Consider the following 21349-nt stretch of genomic DNA (forward strand, 5'->3'; position numbering starts at 1 on the left):
CAGTGTGCTTCACTGAGGGAATGAAGATGAACTCTTTTGAAAACAAAAGGCCATTTTTTGAGAATCTGAAGACCTCTGGTACTGCTTATGTCTGGTGGCAGTAGGTGTGGACATTAAGCATAGTGGAAGGTATTTCTGCCTGCAAATAGTGTTTATTTTATATCGAGCTTCCATCTCAGCAGCAAAACAGCCTGATCTTACAACTCGGATGTTAGCAGCAGCACACCTGCCCTTTAAGTGCTTTGGGACTGGCCTATTTTATTCTTCTGTCAATTTGTCCCTTTCAAATAGCTATTTAAGAAAAAACAAACAAACAAGATCTTCCTTAGGTGATGACCAAATGCAAGCAAGGGACAATTATTCTGATATTTGGGTTATAAAGTGGAAATTCTTTCCATTAAGTCAGAAGTTCTAAACTTTACATTATGGTAGTGAGTTTCAGCCAGCATTATAATCCTGTTTTTTGTTTGTTGAAAGTATTTTTTTAAATATTTTAAGTTTTAAGTAATAAATCTGATCTATAACTGTAACATAACTTCTTTTTAAAGCAGAAGTTTTGCATCTAAGTCAGCCCTTTGGAAGGCCATGCACATATTTTAAAAATGCAACTACCTCTTTAAACAGTTTTTCAATTACCTTCAAGTTATTCATGTCTTTCCTTTATAGTTAGAATTTTGTGTGTGTATGTGTGTGTCGTGCTTAAGAAATCTTCACCTACACCCAAGGTCATGAAGATATTTATTCTCTTCTAGTATTTTCTTTAAAAGCTATATTTAAATTTTCACACTGAAATCTTACTATCCACCTAGAATTGATTTTTTGTGTACGGTATGGGGTGGGGCAGAAATTGCCTGCAGAGTGGTTTACCAGACTGACACCCACAATTAATTGTGTAACTGTAGCTACTTGTTCCTTTGTCCCACATTTTATGAGCACCTTCTACTCTCTGTGTCTCCTCCCTGCTTCCTACAAGTTAGCTCTGTCTTTATGATGAAACTAAAGCTTAAGTGTTCAAATGCAGCTTCTTTAAATTGAATAAGCCCATTGTGTATGGTATTTAGTATAGACTGGTCTTATGGTCAGAAATAAGAGGGGCCGGGGGTGGGCTTGGAGGCCTGTACTTTGAGATCTCATCCCATCTCATAATGTACAGAATATGCATCATGATTCTAACCAGGTAAATGTTTAATTTCTAGATGCTTTGTTTACATACTGGAACAAGGCTTCAACAACTGAACTTATGGATTTTTTTACAATATCTGAGTGAGTAGTTTTGTTTTTACCTATTGCCTCTTGATTTTTTGCTGGCTAATTAAGTGGTGTGAAGAATACTATGTAGTGACCCAGGAAGGCGGTATGTTCACATCTACACTTCTGCAGTAAGCTCTTTCTTCTGGACCTGCCCCAGCACCTGCTCTCAGGAGCTCATGACTCCGTGGGCAGTGACTAAACTTAAATTTTTAGATAATGTGGTTGTTATAGATGAGAGGTAACTGTTTATGTGTACAAGCCATTTTAACACAATAACCCAAAATGTATCAGCTGAATTGGATGGTTGCTGCATGTCTAAGTTGAATCTAACTTAACTCAAGCAGATGCAGAAACAGATAGAAAAATTGCTATAATTTAAATATAAGTGATAAGTAAAGTAAAATCTTACACATTATCTATATATCTCATTTTATCTCCTCAGTTTAAATTTCTGATTTCCTTTAAGCTCTTTGCTTTTATAAACATGAATCCACCGTCTCTTACTCAAAATTGCCAGGGCCAGATGGTTTTCCAAATCCAGAAGTTTTTTGATTTTTGAAAAATTGACATATAGAGTCTATTCTGTAACACCCAGCAGGGTCTCAGACAGTATTCCAAAGTAAAAAAACACTGTTTGTGCAGTAAAAAATTATTTCTGCAGCACTATGGTTGTTCACAATAATTGGGTAAGTCATAGCTGTAAATAGCTTTATATCTGTTAGTGGGGTCGTGATTTGCTGCCAAATGTATTTGTACAAACTCAGGTGGAAACCTATGGTGTTCAGAGCTTTGTGCATTTTGGAATTATGGTCTCGTTTCATAACCTCATGATGATTCTGTCTGCTCAGTTAAAGATGGGAGTTGTCCCATGATGAGATGATGAGACGAGATTCAACACCAGAACTTACTGGACATTATTTTAACTGCCTCTTATTAACTACATGCTTTAAACAAACAAACAAACAAACAAAAAACCAATGCTGTGGATATATTAAAATAAAGCCAGAAACTACATACTTGATGTCTGTTAGGGACCAGTCCATGTATTTAAGCTAAAAAAGCAAGCCCCTTGCATAGATTTGAATGAGGACAAATAAGCAACTCAGAACAGTGCAGCAGTGCACATGGTTTCGGTTGTGATTTCTAAGACGAACTGCCTGAAGTAAAGGTCGAAGCCCTGAATTGGTGGACAATCCCAGGGGTCCTGGGCCTTTTTTCTGCGTGGCTTTAACCACCCACCAGTCCTGACAGCAGCACAATATGGGGCCTTCCTTTCAGGATGTAATTTTCTCTGGGTTCTGAGGGACCTTCCAAAGAAGTTCTGAAAACCAGAGGGAGCTAGTGGTAGATGTAAGAGTTTATTGAATGTGTTATTGTCGGTAGGTTTAGATAAAACAATGATTTTATCTTCATGTCTCCCTAATAATCTTTCATCCTGTCTGCAGAGTCTGCTTGCACCAGTTTCAGTACATGGGGAAGCGATACATAGCCAGGTACTGTGGGGGTTTTCGTTTGAAGTGTGGTGTCATTTGCTCAATTACTTTTCTCTATTGCTTGGATCTGAATGTGTAGGAATTATTGTCTCTGGTGATTGGCAGTTGGAATTCTCATAAACAGCCCATGAAGACAGTTGGCAGGTCTTTGGATTGCTACCATAAAATCTGTCAGCATCTTTCGCCTACATTCCTTCTGTCTTGTTTTGTCTCATGCATATCTCTTGGAATGATTTTCCTTTGTGGTCTGTTGCTACACTTCTACTTTTCCTTCCAAATTCTCCCTCGTGTCCTGTTCCTTCTGTCTCTCCTTTCTCTCGTCCCAGTTCTTGATGTGTCTTCTGGCTCTGCTCTCCTTCCCCAATTATTTCGCTTCCCCTGTTTCATTTTCAAAGGTCATTTGTTACCATGACACCTGCCAAAGATATTAATTTCTCTTCTAACCACTTTCTTTCTTAATGAAAGAATGTTTTCAGTCCATCTCAAATTTGTTTGAACTTGCACAAAACCTTCTCTAAAATTGAGCCGTTTCTCCTTCCTCTACTCTGAATAAGTTATCCAGGCCCTATGTTTTTATCTGACCAGAACACTTTACTGAGTATCGTAAGTCCTCACTTCCCTGTCTCACTATACCCCTTGGTTGTGCATTAAATTTGGGAAGAGCTAGAAACTCATTGCTGTTGGGCACCCAAGCTGCTCTTTCTCTGCTGTTTCCTCAAAGCACATCCATCGAGCTCTTATTCCTGCCCTGTAGCAAGTGTGCCTGGATTTGTTTTTTTTCCATGTTGCGTGTTCTGTGATAATGTGTTTATGGAGTCCTGGTCTAAGTATCATATTTTTCTAATGTTATTGTTTTAAATAGATTAATTATAAGAAAACATATTTATGTTTTAAGAAAAACTTTAAAACTTGGTTGTAATTGAGTTTTTTAATCTATAATTTTGCCTTTTTATGTTAACATTGTTCTTTTCTTGGGATATTGGAGAAATTTTCCAGAATTATGTTTTATGTTAAATAAAAGTATGTGTTGTTTTTTTAAAAAAATACAGTAAATTTAGAGAAAATATTTTCTGCTTTCCTACTATTATTAATATTTTCTGTTTCTAATTAAAATGTGGTGGCACTTCAAGTTCTCTAATCTTAATTCTTTTATTTTTTACCGTAACAGTAACTTTTTACATTTCAGTTTCTGAGTACCAAATGCTAGTATATACAAGGTGTCCTTATACAATATACTGGGGGGGTGCCAAAGAAATGTATACAAGTGGACAGTTTGGTCAACGTTGCTCAAGCAGTAATTTGCCGTAATTAGAAGTGTCTGGACGCTGATGGTAACCACTTTGAGCACCTCTTGTAATTGCAGAAGTCAAACCTGACTTGTATTCATCTTTTGTTATTGGTATATATTGAGTATTACAATTTTAATACAGTTTTCCTTTCTTAAAATGTGTATACATTTTTTTGGCACCCTCTGTACTTCCTTCAACTTTCTCCCATGAAGATGGGCAAGCAGTGTATTTGTAAGAAAGGCACTGAACTGGGCGAGCTTCAAACCCTTCTTTCAGCAACTGTCACTTACGTCACAAGATGGCATTTGGAAAATGTTGTGCAAAAAGAATGAAATGCCTCAGAGCTGAACGTGGTGAATGTGGGAAGCTGAAGTTTTCTGCCCCAACAAAATATTTTTAAATTGGGTTTTTTGAAACTGTTAACATTTTTTTCAATGGCAATGCATTTAATTTTTTGAAAGAAAATCTGCCAACTTCCTAAGCACCATGTATATATTTGCATAAAAAAGTATGCTTCCTTTGACTATCTTAACAAACTAGATTGGCGTAGGAAAGTGGGAGAGTGGAGGGTGGTGGTATTTTGTTATATGCACTGTGGGAAGTCATGCCATGCTTGATAGAAAATTGCTGTGGTCTCTGCTGCATGTGAAAAGGATTCTGAGTGATGATTTAAATGTTGTCAGTGTTTGCCAGCCGTGGTGGTCCAGTTTTATGAATACTGCGCCTTCTCATCGTGTCACTTTGAAATCACCCAGCAGCATGTTGCCCGATCATATTCCATGCATGCCCTGTTGTACTCCACACAATAACACAATGAGGGGGACAGTTGGCTATGGGACGGGGGACAGGTGTCATTCCAGCCCTGGTCTCATTTTTCATCTGCTCTGGTGATGGTACACAGTAGGAAGTTAGCTATTTGATTGCTAACCCAGATCACTTTTCTATTTTCTTTACTTGACTGCTGACAAGTTTAACAAAGTGTGTGGTTCTTCTCCTTCCTGCCTGGGTAAGAATAAAGGTTGTTAAACCTGCTTCACATAATCCCTCTCGTTGCATGTTTGTTCTCTGTTTCTTCCAATGCATTATTTCAATTAAATTTTTTCATTTTATTTTATTTATTTATTTTATTTTTTATTTTTTATTTTTTGCTCTTTAATAACATATAATCCAAAAAGATGTGTGGTGTTTTGGCAGTTGTCAGAACGCCAGCCTTTCACACCATGTTGAACTGATGCTCAATTTTTTATTTTTTTTTTTTTGAGGTAGCATCTCTAAAGTACTTCCTAAAACTGAAACGTCTCTGCTTTGGCTTGGTTTTTGCTCCTACGTCATGGTCAAGTGCTTTGCTGTGAAGTCTGTCAGAGCTGCTGCCTGTGTGTCTCTGGCTCCATCCGACCCAGACAGGCTCCGCTGCTTGGTCCGCTCCTTTGTGCTGTGTCCTGGCTTCACTAACGCTCCCGGTTTCTCTGCAGTGTAACAAGTCTAACTTTTGCTTCTATCCCATCTCACTCATGTTGCAGGAACCAGGAAGGGTTGGGACCCATAGTTCATGATCGAAAATCTCAGACATTGCCTGTTTCCCATAACAGAACAGGAATGATGCATGCCAGATTGCAGCAGCTGGGCAGCCTGGATAACTCTCTCACTTTTAACCACAGTAAGTCCCATGACACACCATCGTAACAGCCAGCCATCTCATGTGACATCTCAGAGGGGAGAGCCCCAGGCCACACCACACCCTATCACCAACTTGACTTTTCTTCCAGCTGAAAACAAGTAGGATGAAGAGCTCATGGTGCAGTTCCTTTCCCTGGAGGAGAATGACATAATGTGGAACTTGGTCAACTACGGCACCAGACCAAAAACTGCTAGAGCCTTTGTCCCAACCCCTCCTCTGGGTATTTTGAAAACAAAATTTGGCAGGTTTTGATCGCTAAACATTCTCTTGACATTTTTAATTTAATGTTTGGATTCCTTGCCTGCAGCCAACGTATCATTGATTTTCCCCGTGCAAATCTTGAGAATGTCTGGGGCAGACTCCTTTCGCCCGTAGCCCATGCGTGTAATTGATCAGGCGTCCACATTCTGACATTCTGGCTCTGAATGTATGTTAATCCTTAAACTGCTGTGAAAACATAAAGCCCGTGAATCAATTTGTGAGGGTGTGGAAAAGCCAATAACAAAGTGACTTTTTCTGTGTTTTCAGTGTGAGAAAGATATCAAGTGTGCTTGGAATTTCTGTAGACAATGGTAAGATTTAATCAGGTTGGAGTCTGCTTATGAGGCTGCTTCACTTGCAAACCAAGACCTTTTGTTCATCTTGCCTTCCTAACTTTGGGGCTTTCTAACTTCACAGTAGAGATTCTGCCAAAACGTGGGCGCATATTTTTAATTAACTTTTTTCGATCACCAGAGGGGACGTGGCATCATGTGCTATCCCTAAAAATGTAAATATTTCATCTTCCTAAGGGTTTCTCACAGCAGGAAACCTAAAAGATATCAACCATGCAGCACTTTGAAAACTAACGTGATCATTTATGATAAATACCTTTTCTGTTAGTGGTATGTTCTCTAATTGTTTCATCTTTTCTCCAAGCATGACATAGCTAGTTAATATTCTATCTAGATAATTAGTTGTTCTCATTTTAAGTAATGTCTTTAATATGTGGTTATTAATATTTTCTCATCACTTCTCATCATAAGAATTCCATTCACTGTGATTTCCATATCTCTTTCTTAACGTAGGCTAAGAGTAGAGGCAATATTCCCATAGCCTTAAATTGATAATACAGTTCACCCGTGAACAGCATAGGGGGTAGGGGCACTAATCCCCTCACAGTCAAAAATCCACATATAACTATTGACTCCCCAAAAACTTAACTACTGATAGCATATTGCTTACCAGTAGCTGTACCAATAATATAATCAATTAACACTTATTCTGTATGTTGTATGTGTCATATACTATATTCTTACAATAAGTTGTCTAAACAAAAAATGTTCTTAAGAAAATCAGAAGGAAGAGAAAATACATTTACAGTATTTATTGAAAAATAATCCACCTATAAGTGGACCCGCTGTGTGCAAACCTGTGTTATTCAAAGGTCAACTGTAGTTCAAAGTAAGAAGGCTGAGGACTCAAAATACAGCAGTTTCCCACTCTTACATCCCAACAATGTTAAATACAATGGCTATAGTCTCTCTTTATAAAGTTCTAAGCTTAATTTAAATCAATATTTGTCAGTGTGCCACACGCTGAACTGGTAGCCTGAATATGCTAGTTCTAAGTTCCATGCTTAATGTAGAGTATACATTAGTGACACCTCGAAGGCTACAGTATGTGATTTTTCAACTTCTTGTCTATTGGGGCTTTTTCTAGCTCTACAGACGGGGGTTGAAATAAACATAACAAGGAGTTTTTGTTCATTTCAGGTTTCATTTCCTAGTTAGCAAACAGAAATTAAATGCCCACTCTTCTGCAAGACCTGCGACATTGCCTTAACCCAGATCATTTATAACACATGAACTACCTTCACTGTCAGTTGAAGCAAATGCTTAAACTTTAAAGCATGTAAAAAAAACACCATAAGTGGACCACGGCCCCACCTCCAAAGGCAATCATTTAGGAAACACAGAAAACAAACAAAACTGAAATGAATGATCAACAGAGGCATAAATAACCTGACTCCACTAAGATGTGCGTCAGCTCCTCCCACTCCAAATGGATTTTGCGGCGGTGGCTTGAATTGGAGGAGAGAGACAGCTGGCTGTGTTCAGCTGCCAAAAGCCGTATTGTTAACATGGTTGACTTCCATTGTCTCTTCCTGCTACCCACAGAGAACCCCGTCCCTGCCTCCCTCCTCTTTCATGCTGGAGTTTATACGTTAGTCAGTTTTTAGTGACACTATCCTCAGTCAGTTCCTCCTTCTGCTTTCCCAAGAAACAGTGCATAGCTGATTCTTTTAGGCTTCCCCTGTGTTCCTACAATTCCTGCTCATAGTCCTTGCCTCTTCCCCTAGAACTCAGTCTTCATTTACATCTCTTATTCTGAGTATATATTTGGGTGGCCCTCAGCCCTTCCCTTTGTTAGATTTTTGAGCTCCAAAGCGTGACCTCGGCCCCAAACCAGCAGCGTCCACTCTTCTATCCCAACAATGTTAAAGGGCATGTGTACTGTGTGTATACATGTGTACGTGTGTGAGCATGTATATGTACACACATGGTGTTTTTACATCGGTACCTAGCCGCTTTATGGGAAATTGGTAGCCACATACGTATGTCTCTCTAAAAAGAATTCCTCTTTAACAGTGAATACAGTACCTTCTGTTGGGCCAACCAATATGATGTGGATCCAATATGTGAGAGACTTGCTGGGATGCCAGAGTCTAAAGTAAATTTATTTTCGCGAAGAATAAAAACAGGAAGAGGCTGCTACACCTGAAATTTTCATTTCCTCTTTTTCTGTCCTAGTAGGAAAGGCTTTGTCACACCTCAGCTTGACCAGCAGGGTGCAGCAGAGGACTGTGAGAAACTTAATCCGATGGGGGGCCAAGCTGTACCCTCCCCATCACCCACTAATAGAACATGAGAAAAGACACTGTATGCACTACACATGTCACTCTAGCAGGAACTTATCTTTACTGTCAGGTTTTAGTAGGAAATAATGAAAATGACAAATCCCACTGTGACCAGTAGTTTCAACCATTTCAAAAACACTCAAAGCATATGAAAAGTAAATGTTTACAACATTAAGATATTGACCTATTTACTGTAAAGGGCACTCATTGTGTATCAGTAGAAAGATTTGTGCCAAATGACAAATCGAGAGTGATAGCTGCATGTAGAATATTTTATATAAAACACGTTATGAGGGAGAAACTAAGTGAAACATGTTTGCAAATACGTGATACGTTTGCAAAAAATATAAAATAACACTTTGTATTTACTTTGATGTTATGTATTGTTCTAGGATATTAAATTAATTTACATGATAATTCATATTTCCCACTGGTGTGGGAAAAGCCACCCAAAAGGTAGAAATGCTTGAAGAAAACCTGTCTTCCGTATACTTCATTATAAGAACTTAAGGATTAAGTTGCAGAGAATTAAATTTCAGGTCCACATGGGAAAGTAGTTTCTAACTGAACTTACCTGCTAGCTACCATGTTTCCCCGAAAGTAAGACCAAGACGGATAATCAGCTCTAATGTATCTTTTGGAGCAAATATTAATAGAAGACCCGGTCTTATTTTACTATGATATAAGACCGGGTATAATATAATATAATATATCTATTAATTTTTGCTCCAAAAGATGCATTAGAGCTGATTGTCTGGGTAGGTCTTATTTTCGGGGAAACAGGGTAGTGTGGGCACTTGCAGCTGGAGGTGTAAAAACAGAGACTGGATGAGGACTCATTGGGGAATATTGCCTGGGTCACATAAGCATCATATGAGGAATTGTAAGAGATGGCTTGTAAGACCCCATCTAACTCCAGAATTCTTTGATATCTATGCATTACGAATAAGAAAGTGATACCATAATAACTAAATTCCTTTACTATACATAATATTGAATTATTATGAAAACTGCAGAGTGCATATATTCTCTGAAGTAAAATTAATATTTTTTGAAAGTTTTTTAAGCATGGACAATATACCTTTAAAAATAGGTAAAATGGGCTTGGATGCTTTAAATGTCTACACTCAAGATAGTAAATAAAATGCTGTAAAGCCACATTTCCTTGATTCTGAGACATGTTTCTTTGATTTAGAGATACAGTTTTGCACATTTGCCAGCATTTCTGAAATCAGGTAAATTCTGTGGAGACTCTTCAGTGTGTAGGCTATCTCTTTTATAATGATCGCCTGGATACACTTTAAGTTATCTGAAAAGAAAAAGGACAATTCTGTGCAGAGAAAGAAATTTAAACAATCCCTAAAGCAACTTCCTTCTTAAAATTTAACCCAGACTCTAAAACTTCATTTGGAGTAAACGGCAGCCCTCGATAAAGAGTCCTTTTGACCTGTGTGATAATTTTGGTTGGTCTAATAAAAGGTGTATTTTTTTTGTTGTTCCTTCTTGCCCCGGTTTGTGATCACTGTAACAATAATCAATTTGATTGTTTTTCTCTTTTGTTGTCTCTGTATCTTACCAGACTAACTGTTTGCCAACTGAGGAAACGCCTTGGCTTACAAAGGCAATACAATGAATAGTAAAATAGTACCAAAAAAAAAATAGCCATTTTTTTTTCCTCTGGGAGATTTCCAACCAAAAAGACAGAGAATAAAAGAAACAGAACTAGCATGGTGCCAGATGTGTTACGTAGCCTTGCTAAGGACACATCAACTCTTCGCAGTGTGAAAATAATGCGGCCCACAAACACAAAACTTCAGGACCACCTTTTTAAAATGCAATGCAGCAAAATTGGATGAAAGCACATAATAGTGTTTTTATTACATTTGATAAAGCAACTCAGTAGCTCTAAAAAAGCTTTTTTTGTAGTCTTTAAAAAATTATTCTGTGACTGACACTTGTTAGTCGGAATAACATCATGCTAGTTACTTTGTTTTATCCCAATAATAGATAGTATGATACAGTGACCTAGTTAAGGAATTTAGAGTTTGGTTTTTTCCCCACTTCTGATCTCCAGAAAATTCTCTAGGTTTTCTATACTTCATTTTCCTGACCTATGTACAAAATGTCCTCCTCTCTGGAGTGTTAAGAAAATTACCTACACAGCTAAGTGTTGATTTGTTTTTACTCCTTGGAGAAAGACATTACATGATATTATATTGCCATCTTTCTTTGTAATCTAGATCAATACTGTAACATCTTTGCATCCCTATATATATTTCTGCTAATGCATACCATTTCATAATTTAATATCTCAAATTGTATGTATGTCAACCTACATTTGTATCAGTACTAAATTAATTTTACAGCCACATACAGAAGATACCAGTTTGTATTTAAATTATGATCCTTCAAGTTCTTTCCTTTTCTTAAACATTTCTTGCAGACATACTGGCTTTTGTGCTTTTTATTAAAGCAAGTAGAATGCTATTAGTGGTGCAGTCAACTCTTGATTATCGTTCATGATTTTAGCTAATATAGATTTTTACATTATTGATTTAACACATATAGCATTCACTATGTGCCAGGCACTGTTTTATGAGCTTCACAAATATTAACGAATTTAATACCCACCACAACCCTTTGAGGTAGATACTGTTATTATGCCCATTCTACAGATGAGGAAACTGAGGTATAAAGAGGTCAAATAACTTGCCCAAGGTCACACAGCTAGTGGGTGGCCAAGCTGGATTCAGTGACCAGCACCCTGACCTCAGCCCATTTTGCTAATCGCTGTGCTGTGGTGCTGCCTCTGTGTTGGAAGCTTCGGAAATCTCAACCTCCCTCACCACTGCCGCAGTCCTAATGGCTCAGTCAAGGGGTTCAACTCGGTGACTTCTGTCCATGTGCTTTCCTGGCTCCCCTGTTTACTAACCGTGTGACTTGAGACAAGTGGTTTACCCTTTCTGTACCCCCATTTCCTTCTCTGCAAAAAGGGTTTAATAATGTGCATATTTCATAGGGCTGTTGAGGGATTAAATGAGGTAATACATGTAAAGTTCATAGAATTATGGCTGGCACATAATGCACAATAAATGCTGCTGTTATTGCCCTTCTAGAGTTGAAAAAGTTATCATTAAATGGAAACATTATTAACTACCAAGTCCACCGCCCCTCAAATAAAAGTAAGCTTTCTATAACTAATCAGAAGTTGACTGTGACTCTGCTGTCCCACCAGCTTTTCTGTCCACAGCCACCCGGCAGTAACCTTGTGCTCTAATTCGTGCAGGCTACGGCCACTCAGACGCAGACGTCCTTCACCAGTCATTACTTGAAGCCAACATTGCTACTGAGGTGTGCCTCACGGCTCTGGACACGCTCTCGCTGTTCACACTGGCATTTAAGGTCCGTATCGAACAGCTGTTGATGGTTAGAGCTTTACCCTTGAAATTCATTCTGCTTATTGAGCTGAACCAGCAACGACTTCTTGTGTTATATTTTTACTTCAGCATCTGTTTTTGCCCCTGTGAGGAAACCGTTAACCCTGAAATGTCCTTAATGAAACCACTGCACAGTTCATGACTGAATTCCCTGAAATAGAACAAAGCTTAACTTGTCAGAGTGTGCCACATGTGTGCAAATGGTGGAACAGGCTCTGGAGATAGTTAATTCTTGGCTAGAAGAAAGCGTTTACCTGCTTTGCTTATCTCTACATCTTATAAAGCACATTTCTTTATTAGACAGAGTAAAACTCATTACCTTGACATCATGTCACTTTTTCATAATAATACCTTTATTTTCTTGTAGCCATGCCACTCATGTCCCCTAACTGTCATTACTAGGCACCCAGCTGAGAGACAAGGAAATACAGATCCTAATTGAAGAAGTGTGGGGGCAGCAGTGTCTTATTGCAAGGAACCTCCATTCTAGTGGTTGTCAGAGTCTGCAGCCGCAGACCCTGGGAACTTGTTAGAAATGCTGATTCTCGGGCCCCAGCCCAGACTGACTGAACTCTGGGGGTGAGGTCTGAACACCGTGGCTTGTGAATCACTGCTCAGTTAGAACCATGTTTAGAACCTCTTTCTATTTTCTTTCGGATATTTTTAGTTAAAAATATTCTTATGTAAATAGGCAGTGAAGTTTTTAATGTGAATATTTGCCATGCACACCAGTATCAGTGCAAACTGTGAATCCATCTGTTCAGAACAGTGGTTGTAAAACTTGGTTCTACTCTCTGCCTGGGCCCCACCTTGTAAATGAGCAGGAAACCCCGGAGGTGCAAGCCAGGCGGGGACCTGGCATGATGGGCAGTGGTAAGGGCACAGGTAGCACAGGTGTGGCCTGGGAGAACCATGAGAACAGTGACAGTTTCCTTACTAAGGCGCCTCCAGTTCTTATCCGGCCCCCCTTCAAATTGCTGGCATTGTATTAAAGAAGGGTATTGGTCAAGGTTCCCACATTTCCAATGTCTGGCCACCAAACTGGTTCTGACTCTCAAGAGAGAAATGCAACATCGATAAACCGATTGTAACATTTATTAGCTGAATATATTTGGGAAGATTACTTCATGTCTCCAAACCTAAGATTTTTCATTTGTAAGATTGGAAAAATAGGGTTTGTTTCACAGGGCTATTGGGAGTTTCAAGTGAGATGACCGTTGGAAGGGCCTCCCCCTTTGCTGATACAGCCCAGCTCCAGTGCCCCTGGGAGACAGCCATGTATACAGAACCACCATGGGCTTAAATCCCAGCTCCACATGAGCCAGATTTTAAGCCTTGGGAAGCTGAGCTTGACTCCCTTCCCTAGAACATGGCGATTGTGCCTCTTTCCTAATGGATTGATATGAAGTATCCAGAAACATCTGCGCTCTGTCTGGCACATAGTAGGAGCTCCAAAGTTGGCTCCAGTTTAGCAATAAGTACCTTCTGTGTTCACGCATTCCTGGTCCTATGATAAAGGGTCTGATTCCTGAGAACCACAGGAATGATTGAACTTGAGAGCTGAGATGATCTCTGTAAAAGTGTATATGCCTGTGTGCAAACATGTGTGATGTTTAGAGCTCAGAACCACCCCCTCCCCATTTAAAAGTGGGAAAATGGGCAAATGTTACGGCATCAAGGGATGTCATGCCAAGCTGTAGGCTTACCTGGCCTGGATCCACATGCACAGCAGCCGCTGGCTCTTCCTTTGTAAATATTTACTCAGCTGAGGCATCAATTGGAGTGCATCAGAAAAATTAACTCATTACATTGAGTTGGCTGACATAATTATTTGCAGAAAAATTATCTTCTGTCAATATAGCCCTATTGTTACTGAGTCTCTTAATTGACCTCATCTAAGAAGTGCCAAAGGCAATCAAGAAATCATGTTCTTAATGAGAGAAAAGTATTTGAAAATATTTAAGCCCTGAATTCTGGTTATTATTGTATTATCTTCCTGCTATTTATTGAGTGTCTTCTGAGCCTCACTCATTAATCTCTCAACAGACTGGCCAAGTGGATCTTTTTATCTCCCATGTAATAGGTGAGGAGATTGAGGCTGAGACAGGTTAGGAAATTTGCCCAAAATCAATACACAAGTGGCCTTTCAGAGCCCTTGTTCACTACTAAGGGGTGTGTTGGGGCGGGGGGGGGGGGGCGAGAAAGAGAGAGCGAGAGAAGGAAGGGATGGAGGGAAGGAGGAAGGTAGGAGAGAAAAGAGAGGAGACAGGGAAGGGAGGGAGAGGAGCTGAGCTGAATGACGGTCAAGGTAACTGAATGATCTCATACAGAAAAAAATTACCAAATCCTTACCAGATGCTGCTACCATGCTGGGCACTCTTACACACATTATATCATTTAATACATAAAAGAGGGTGCTTTGTAAACCTAGGTAGTTATGTGGAGAAAAATACAGTTCTTCTCTGGCTAGTTTGCAATGTCTGTTAACACAATCCCAAGCCAATGCTGGACTTTAAATAGTTGATAATATTTTCAATGTGTTCACGAATTGAATCTGAAAGTGTATTTTTAGTGATGCCATGTCGTGCCTTGTCTCGATTTGAGCTGCACGGTGAGAAGCAGGGACACGATGGTAGGAAGCTGGGAGCGATCAGAGTGAGGAGCCCTAGAATAACCGGGCCCTTGCTAGGGAGTTTGGGGTCTGTTTACACACCACACGCCTGGTCTGCAAAGACACATGAGGTCGAGGTCATCTTAGCGATCGGTGAGCCTCTGCAGCCCAAACAGCTCTTCTCTCAACTAGACTTTTACAGTTACTTTAAAATCAATGTCTAAGTAAAAATAGATGCTATATGCCTAGCATCTGTCTTAAATAGCATAGTTCCAAATAGCTCACTTTGGCACCTAAGGTTTAAGTTTGTTTTTCTCCATTCCTGGATCTATACAAACTACTGTTATTGTGTTCATTCTCTGAAAGGCCCGTTTCCCTGAGAAGGGCGTGTTCAACAGTCAAACTTGAATCCACATCAGACAATTCCTGAGAATAATTTATAACCGATTCTCCACTTTATTGGTAGCGATGTCACGTCTTTCATGTTCTTCTAAGGTCTAACTTAATTTCCTGAATGAAATCTCCCCACCCTCAGTAAAAGTCTATAGGGATAAAATAGGTAGAAATGAGATACACTCCCTGGCTGCCTGTGGTTATTTTTAAGTGCATAAGTGAAGAGTGATTTCTGTTTTGCTTTTTTTCCCCCTTGTGGGCCTTTTTGAATATTCAAAGCTTTTTTTACATTTAGTGTCTATGACTTTCTAATTAATGAGAGAGACAGAGACACACACACATAGACAGAGAGGGAGAGAAACAAATTGGGAGATTAAGGAAGGTAGCTGGTAAACTTGGGTGTCCAGGCTGAAAGGTCCTTTACCCCTTTAAGTGAGGGCTTATTTATATCTTAGTATAAGTCAGCTTTAACTCCATTCTTGCAAGCAAGTTTTGAGATCAGAACCCAAGAAGAGTAAGTCCTGAAAATGGAGAGCAAAGACCTTGACCAGAGAGAGTGAAAGGAAGCAAAATTCAACTCCAGTGGTAGGAACTTGGAGACCAGCCAGTTTAGACAGCAGGACCAGGGGTCTTGGTAATTTTTGTATAAACCGTCTTTCCTGGGTATCTCCAATGAAGAGTGCTGAGAAAATAAAAGCTCGCATCCAGATTTACCCAAACGTGAATTTCGCCATAATCAGGAAGGGTTATGGTTCTTGGGAAAAGTGCTCACATCAGCAGTTCCCAAAACACTGGAAACAGCTTTTGTTTTTTTTCCAGTTGGTGAACAGCTGCTTGTGGTTGAGAATTTGATCATATTCAATTAATTAAGTCACGTTTTCTGCTCATTAAATTGCTTCTCTTTCACACGATGGAATTCAATACTGTACCTCAGTATTTCATGATATAAAGATCACTGTGAATGCCAGGTGCCCTACCAGCTGTGAACACATCTGTGAATCACTGGACCTGAAAAATCAAAACGTATTCCTTGAGTAAACATTTTTCTCCAACAATAAGATGAGATAACTCTTGAAACTATCATTCCAGCCATAATTTGCTATGTAACAGAATTATTCAGACGTAAGTTATCGTAGTTTATTTGGCTACATTGTAAGATTGGTTTGAGACACTGGCCTCTTGACATTTTTTTAGTCCAGCCATTTTTGCCTACTTGTGCAAAACGCACACACATGCCCCCTCCCAAACACACCTTTGTTCAGACAACCTTGACTGTGTTTGAAGATGCAGTTGTTTAGTGTCACTTATGTTTAGACACGATGACTCCATGCTGGTCTCTAGCTGGGTGACACCTCTATCCACTGTGTGTGATCAACAATCAGTAGGGGTTTTAGCCAACCAGGTTTGCAAGGTGTTGAATTAGTAGGAATTTGCTGTTGGTGTGAGGAGATCTTGAAGAATGATAAGTACTTACTCGTGACCCTCTTGTTTTGTCAAGTAAAATTGTGGCATGTTAAAACCCTGCCAGCCACCACTTATTGAGCTAGACCAACGTATGTGTCAGGGGTTTTCTATACTGGACCGCGAAGTCTTCAGAGTAGCTGTAGAGGTCAGTTTTAGGGTCATCTGTTTTACATGTGAGAATGGTAAGACTCCATTTACCTGTGCAAATCCATGCACAGGATAAATGGTACTGGAGCAAAGCCTGTACGTTTTCCACCTTACCAAACTAAGTACTCACAGTAACTTAACAGAGTGCCTGAGAAGCTGGGGGAGGGGGAGGACGGACCCTCACTTTTAGAAGACCTGTTTCATATACCTCGTGTCAGTATTTTTTCCAGCCCATTAATTAGCTGGCACCTGTAATGGCACTTTTTTGTTGGAATTAAAAAGTCACAATCATTACCCCTGTATCAGTTACTGGTATACAGTAAAAGTAAGGAAATAAATGGAAACCAAATCAGTACTGAGGATCAGTGGCCCTTTAAACCATCTTACGGTTTGCTGGGAAGTTCTGTAATTAGTCCCTCCCTTTATAAGAAAAAAAGTAAACTATGCAAAGCATCAATTTATCAATTGGCTTGTTTGTGCTACAAGAGGATTCATGGCAGAGTTTTACATTATAAGTTTAGTACCTGGAAACCTTGAGCCTAAACATTGTATGGAACCTTTAGCGGTGTCTGCTGTGCTCACCACACTGTCTTCGTGTGTTTCAAAGAACCAGCTCCTGGCTGACCATGGACATAATCCTCTCATGAAAAAAGTGTTTGACGTCTACCTGTGTTTTCTTCAAAAACATCAATCTGAAACGGCTTTAAAAAATGTCTTCACTGCCTTAAGGTCGCTGATCTATAAGGTAAGGTGTTTCATCAGGGAAGGTCATGACTGATTGTCACGTGTTGTCCTCTTTCCACCTGGAGCTGAAGGGAGCGCTAAGCTTCCTGTGGTTTACTTGCTTTCTCCTGTCCCATCTAGTTCCCCTCAACGTTCTATGAAGGGAGAGCCGACATGTGTGCTGCTTTGTGCTATGAGATTCTGAAGTGCTGCAACTCCAAACTGAGCTCCATCAGGACCGAGGCCTCCCAGCTGCTCTACTTCCTCATGCGCAACAACTTCGACTACACGGGGAAGAAGTCCTTTGTCCGGACACATTTGCAAGTGCGTCTAGTTTAGCTTTCTAAGACGAGGGTACTCTGAAATACAGCTTCCTCAGGAAAGCTTGCAGGGGTCACATGTACGAACTTACCCTGCGTAACTACTGCAGCATGTGGCCTGGAGATGGAAACTTCGAAAGTCACGCTGACTGGTTTGGTTCCTTTCATCCTTCACCTTGTAAAATGTAGGCCCAGGATGTGTTTCCGTTGGTAAACTGACATTTACATATTGAATCAATCTTGGACTGACTGAAATGCTATTGAATTAAGATATTTGAGAAACTACGTGACGATGCCTTGAGAGGATGGGTTTCTTAGGGAAGACACAGAAAGCCTAAAGTGGTTGTTTTCTGTCAGATGGGATACTGAAAAGTCTTAATGTATTTTTGTAGACTTGCTTTTCGTGCAAACATATATAGGCGTGCCCTCTCCATCTCTGTATTTATTCCTTTTTTAAAACAAATATTTATTGTTTGCAAACTACATGCACAGCCACATTTTAGCTTAAGTTACTGGGTAAAAGGCAATGTTACTCAGGGACCCCCAAAAAGGCAGATCCCCGTTGCATAGTGTATGTTTTAACAAAAACTGCAGCGGACAGTCCACTTATTGAATGTATAATACATATAAGTTCAAACCAAAAACCAAGGGGGTAAATAATGAGGTCTCCCTTTTTGTTAGAGAAAGTGATAGGTGAATAACGACCCAAGTGGTAGGGGCTTGTCTGAGTCTCACTCCTCTGCACTCTCCTGATCAGCATTTTGCCGTGCAGACAAAATACTTACGGGCAGCATAGTCACCTTCTGGAATAATTCGGAGAAGGGTACAAAGGTGACTCAGACACCGTTTCCTGCACTGGTGTGATCCCTGCTCAGAACTTCCCCTTTCCTCTGTCCCCATGCCCGTCCTCACTGAAGACAGGCGCTGAGCTGGGGGAGTCATCTGAAGGTGATTTGCTCACGTTTGTGTGTCCCTAGGTCATTATTTCCGTCAGCCAGCTGATAGCAGACGTAGTCGGGATCGGGGGGACAAGATTCCAGCAGTCCTTATCTATCATCAACAACTGTGCCAACAGTGACAGGCTCATCAAGGTAGGTGGCCTGGTCCCATTTATTTTCACCCCCAGGACCTCATCATCTAGTACGTCTGTGGACAGGTACAAGGCCGCGGAAAGCCATGTGTCCTTCTTCTGCCTTTGTCTTAGCATACCACCTTCTCCTCGGATGTGAAGGACTTGACCAAAAGGATACGCACTGTTCTCATGGCCACGGCCCAGATGAAGGAGCACGAGCACGACCCGGAGATGCTGGTGGACCTGCAGTACAGCCTGGCCAAGTCCTACGCCAGCACGCCCGAGCTCAGGAAGACCTGGCTCGACAGCATGGCCAGGATCCACGTCAAAAACGGGGATCTCTCCGAGGTATCCCCGCAAGCCTCTCAGGCTGCGTTTTTGAGAAAACTGATTCTACCCCAGTCACTAAAAGAAGCCAATTTTGAGAAACATTTCCCAGTTAAAAGTATGTGATTAGGCTCAGGGTTACTTCAAAGCCATCTAAGCATTTTCATTTACCACATTTTAAGGGGATAGTCTGTCAAAAAAGAGTCCTGTTTGAAAGCTCTTCAGAAACATCCATGTCCATGCAGACGGATGCCGGCCAATTCAAGTGCAGTCAGTCTCTGCATCAAAACTCCTCTCTAGTTCTCTCCTTCAGCTATTTTGTGATCAAATTAAATTTTCCTGTTATTAAAGTGATGATCAGGCATCGCTTCTTCCTTTTGAGATTCTCTATTTCCATCGGTGGGTGTGGTAGGAATCTGTTCATGAAATGTTTCTTCATGTCGTGTACAGAGCTGCCGTGTATCAGTCAGCAGACAGCATGGTGGGGGGTTGGCTGTGGGGGCTCGAGACAGAATCCCACATCCAACATACTAACTCTGTGGCACTGAGCCACTTTTTAACCCCTCTGTGCCTCGATGACGTCAGCTGTAAAACGGGGTCTATTAAGGAAAATAATAGGCTGTAAGGCAGGTTCTGCGTTCCCGTGAAAACTCTGTTCAGGGTTTGTGCCTAAGACATTTAGCTGTGATCAATGGTATTACCAAAGAAGCATCCTTTTACTTTTAAACTTTGGTAATTGCTTAAATTAGTAAAATTATGTTCCACATCTGAAAAATTGATGTAACTTTTTTTTACATATTGATTATTGACAAGGAGTCCATTCTGTTGGACCATAAATTTGACTATACGTTAGCCATAACAAAAATGAATTACGTATTATGAGTGGGAGTAATTTTTCTTTTAGTCTGACAAGAACCAGGGGCTCAGGCGTTAGAACCTTACAGTGGGTTCGTTTCCAACAGCTGTCTTTGATTTTTATAAGACCATGGCAACTTGATAAAGTTATTTTTTTCTTTAATTTTAAGCTGTTACCCACTTAAGATTTAGTTGGAATTTTGGTATAGAATTCTACGTTTGGAAGAAGTTACAACTTCATCTTTTTTAAGTTGAAAGAAAACTATATTAGCCCCTGAAATTTGAGGAGTTTCCTCAGAATCTAGAAAGGCGCACACACACACCTTTTCTTCAAGGGTTATCTTTTCACTTTATGAGAAACGATGCAGAAATCTTACATATAGTAAGAAAAATGTTTCTATCTTTTACATTAAAATTTAATCATTCTAAATAGAAATGAACCTTAGCAAGTTATGCCATTTGTCTCAATTTCCAATGTATTTCAAAATTTATTTCAAAGTTCATGTGAATCATTCCACTTTTTTCAAAGGTAAGCTCTCTGCTCTTAGAAACACTAGTTGGTCCCTTGAGATCTAGTGTAAGTACATACAGTTATAGATTTCTGTCTGTGAACATTTTGACATGCTTTATAAATGGTGATTCTGAGGCATGTGTCTTTTATTATAGGCAGCGATGTGCTATGTCCATGTCACAGCCCTGGTGGCAGAATATCTCACACGGAAAGGTGAGAGATGATTCCTGTGTTTTTTGAAATGAATATAAAATTGTACAAAATGGCAAAGATGAGCAAGAGCCATTGAGAAAGATTTGAAGGTGGGGGATTTGTGTGTGTGTGTGTGTGTGTGTGTGTGTGTGTGTGTTTGGTTTTATTCACTGGCGTGACATTTGCTTGACTTAGAAGGCACAGCAGAAATGCCAATATCAAAAGAAAAGTGGATGGCATGTTGTCATATAACCTCTTACTAATGGCTCCAGCTCATAAAACCTAGTTCATGAGCTTTACATCTGGATGTCCCTGACCAGCCAATCTTGAGCTGAAAAGATTTTCTTTTTCCTTAAGATAGTTTCCACTGGAACAATATATCGATCAAAAGACAGTTGTCACAGATCATCAGACAGCATTTTCTGGAACGCAGCCCAGCTGGCTTTCTTGTCTGACAGGGCAGCCTTGCTGGCTGGAAACCTTGCCTCCCAGTGGGAGGAGGTGGCAAGGAGTGAATGCTGCGTGTTTGTGCTTTATGTATTTGTTCCCAGATTAGCAGGCCATGAATGCTTTTATGGGTTCCTTTTGATTAAACACCAGTTGCTTGATTCCATTTCAAAAATCAACGCAGCCTGAAAATGGCAGTGTTGCTTTTTGGAACACTGAGGTTCTTAGAAAAGCTGGTTG

The 21349-nt window shown here is 40.1% G+C and overlaps 1 protein-coding gene across 36 annotated transcripts in view; it reads left to right on the forward strand.

The window, feature by feature from the left end:
- DOCK9 (dedicator of cytokinesis 9) overlaps positions 1-21349 on the forward strand; it is a 256192-nt gene that overhangs the window by 208518 nt on the left and 26325 nt on the right. For 23 of the 36 annotated variants that reach the window (XM_074329465.2, XM_074329454.2, XM_019756904.3 and 20 more), the window contains 9 exons: positions 1197-1263; positions 2697-2744; positions 5554-5690; positions 11897-12012; positions 17270-17407; positions 17527-17709; positions 18683-18796; positions 18910-19125; positions 20626-20683. In XM_074329465.2, the coding sequence (XP_074185566.2) occupies positions 1197-1263; positions 2697-2744; positions 5554-5690; positions 11897-12012; positions 17270-17407; positions 17527-17709; positions 18683-18796; positions 18910-19125; positions 20626-20683 (1077 nt within the window). Of the gene's footprint in view, positions 1-1196; positions 1264-2696; positions 2745-5553; positions 5691-6239; positions 6284-11896; positions 12013-17269; positions 17408-17526; positions 17710-18682; positions 18797-18909; positions 19126-20625; positions 20684-21349 lie in introns of all 36 variants that reach the window. The other 13 variants (XM_019756902.3, XM_074329456.2, XM_074329474.2 and 10 more) reach the window with 2 other exon arrangements.

The sequence above is a fragment of the Rhinolophus sinicus genome, chromosome 16, assembly GCF_057876585.1.
Source record: "Rhinolophus sinicus isolate RSI-liver-muscle chromosome 16, RSI-T2T, whole genome shotgun sequence".
Classification (NCBI taxonomy): domain Eukaryota; kingdom Metazoa; phylum Chordata; class Mammalia; order Chiroptera; family Rhinolophidae; genus Rhinolophus; species Rhinolophus sinicus.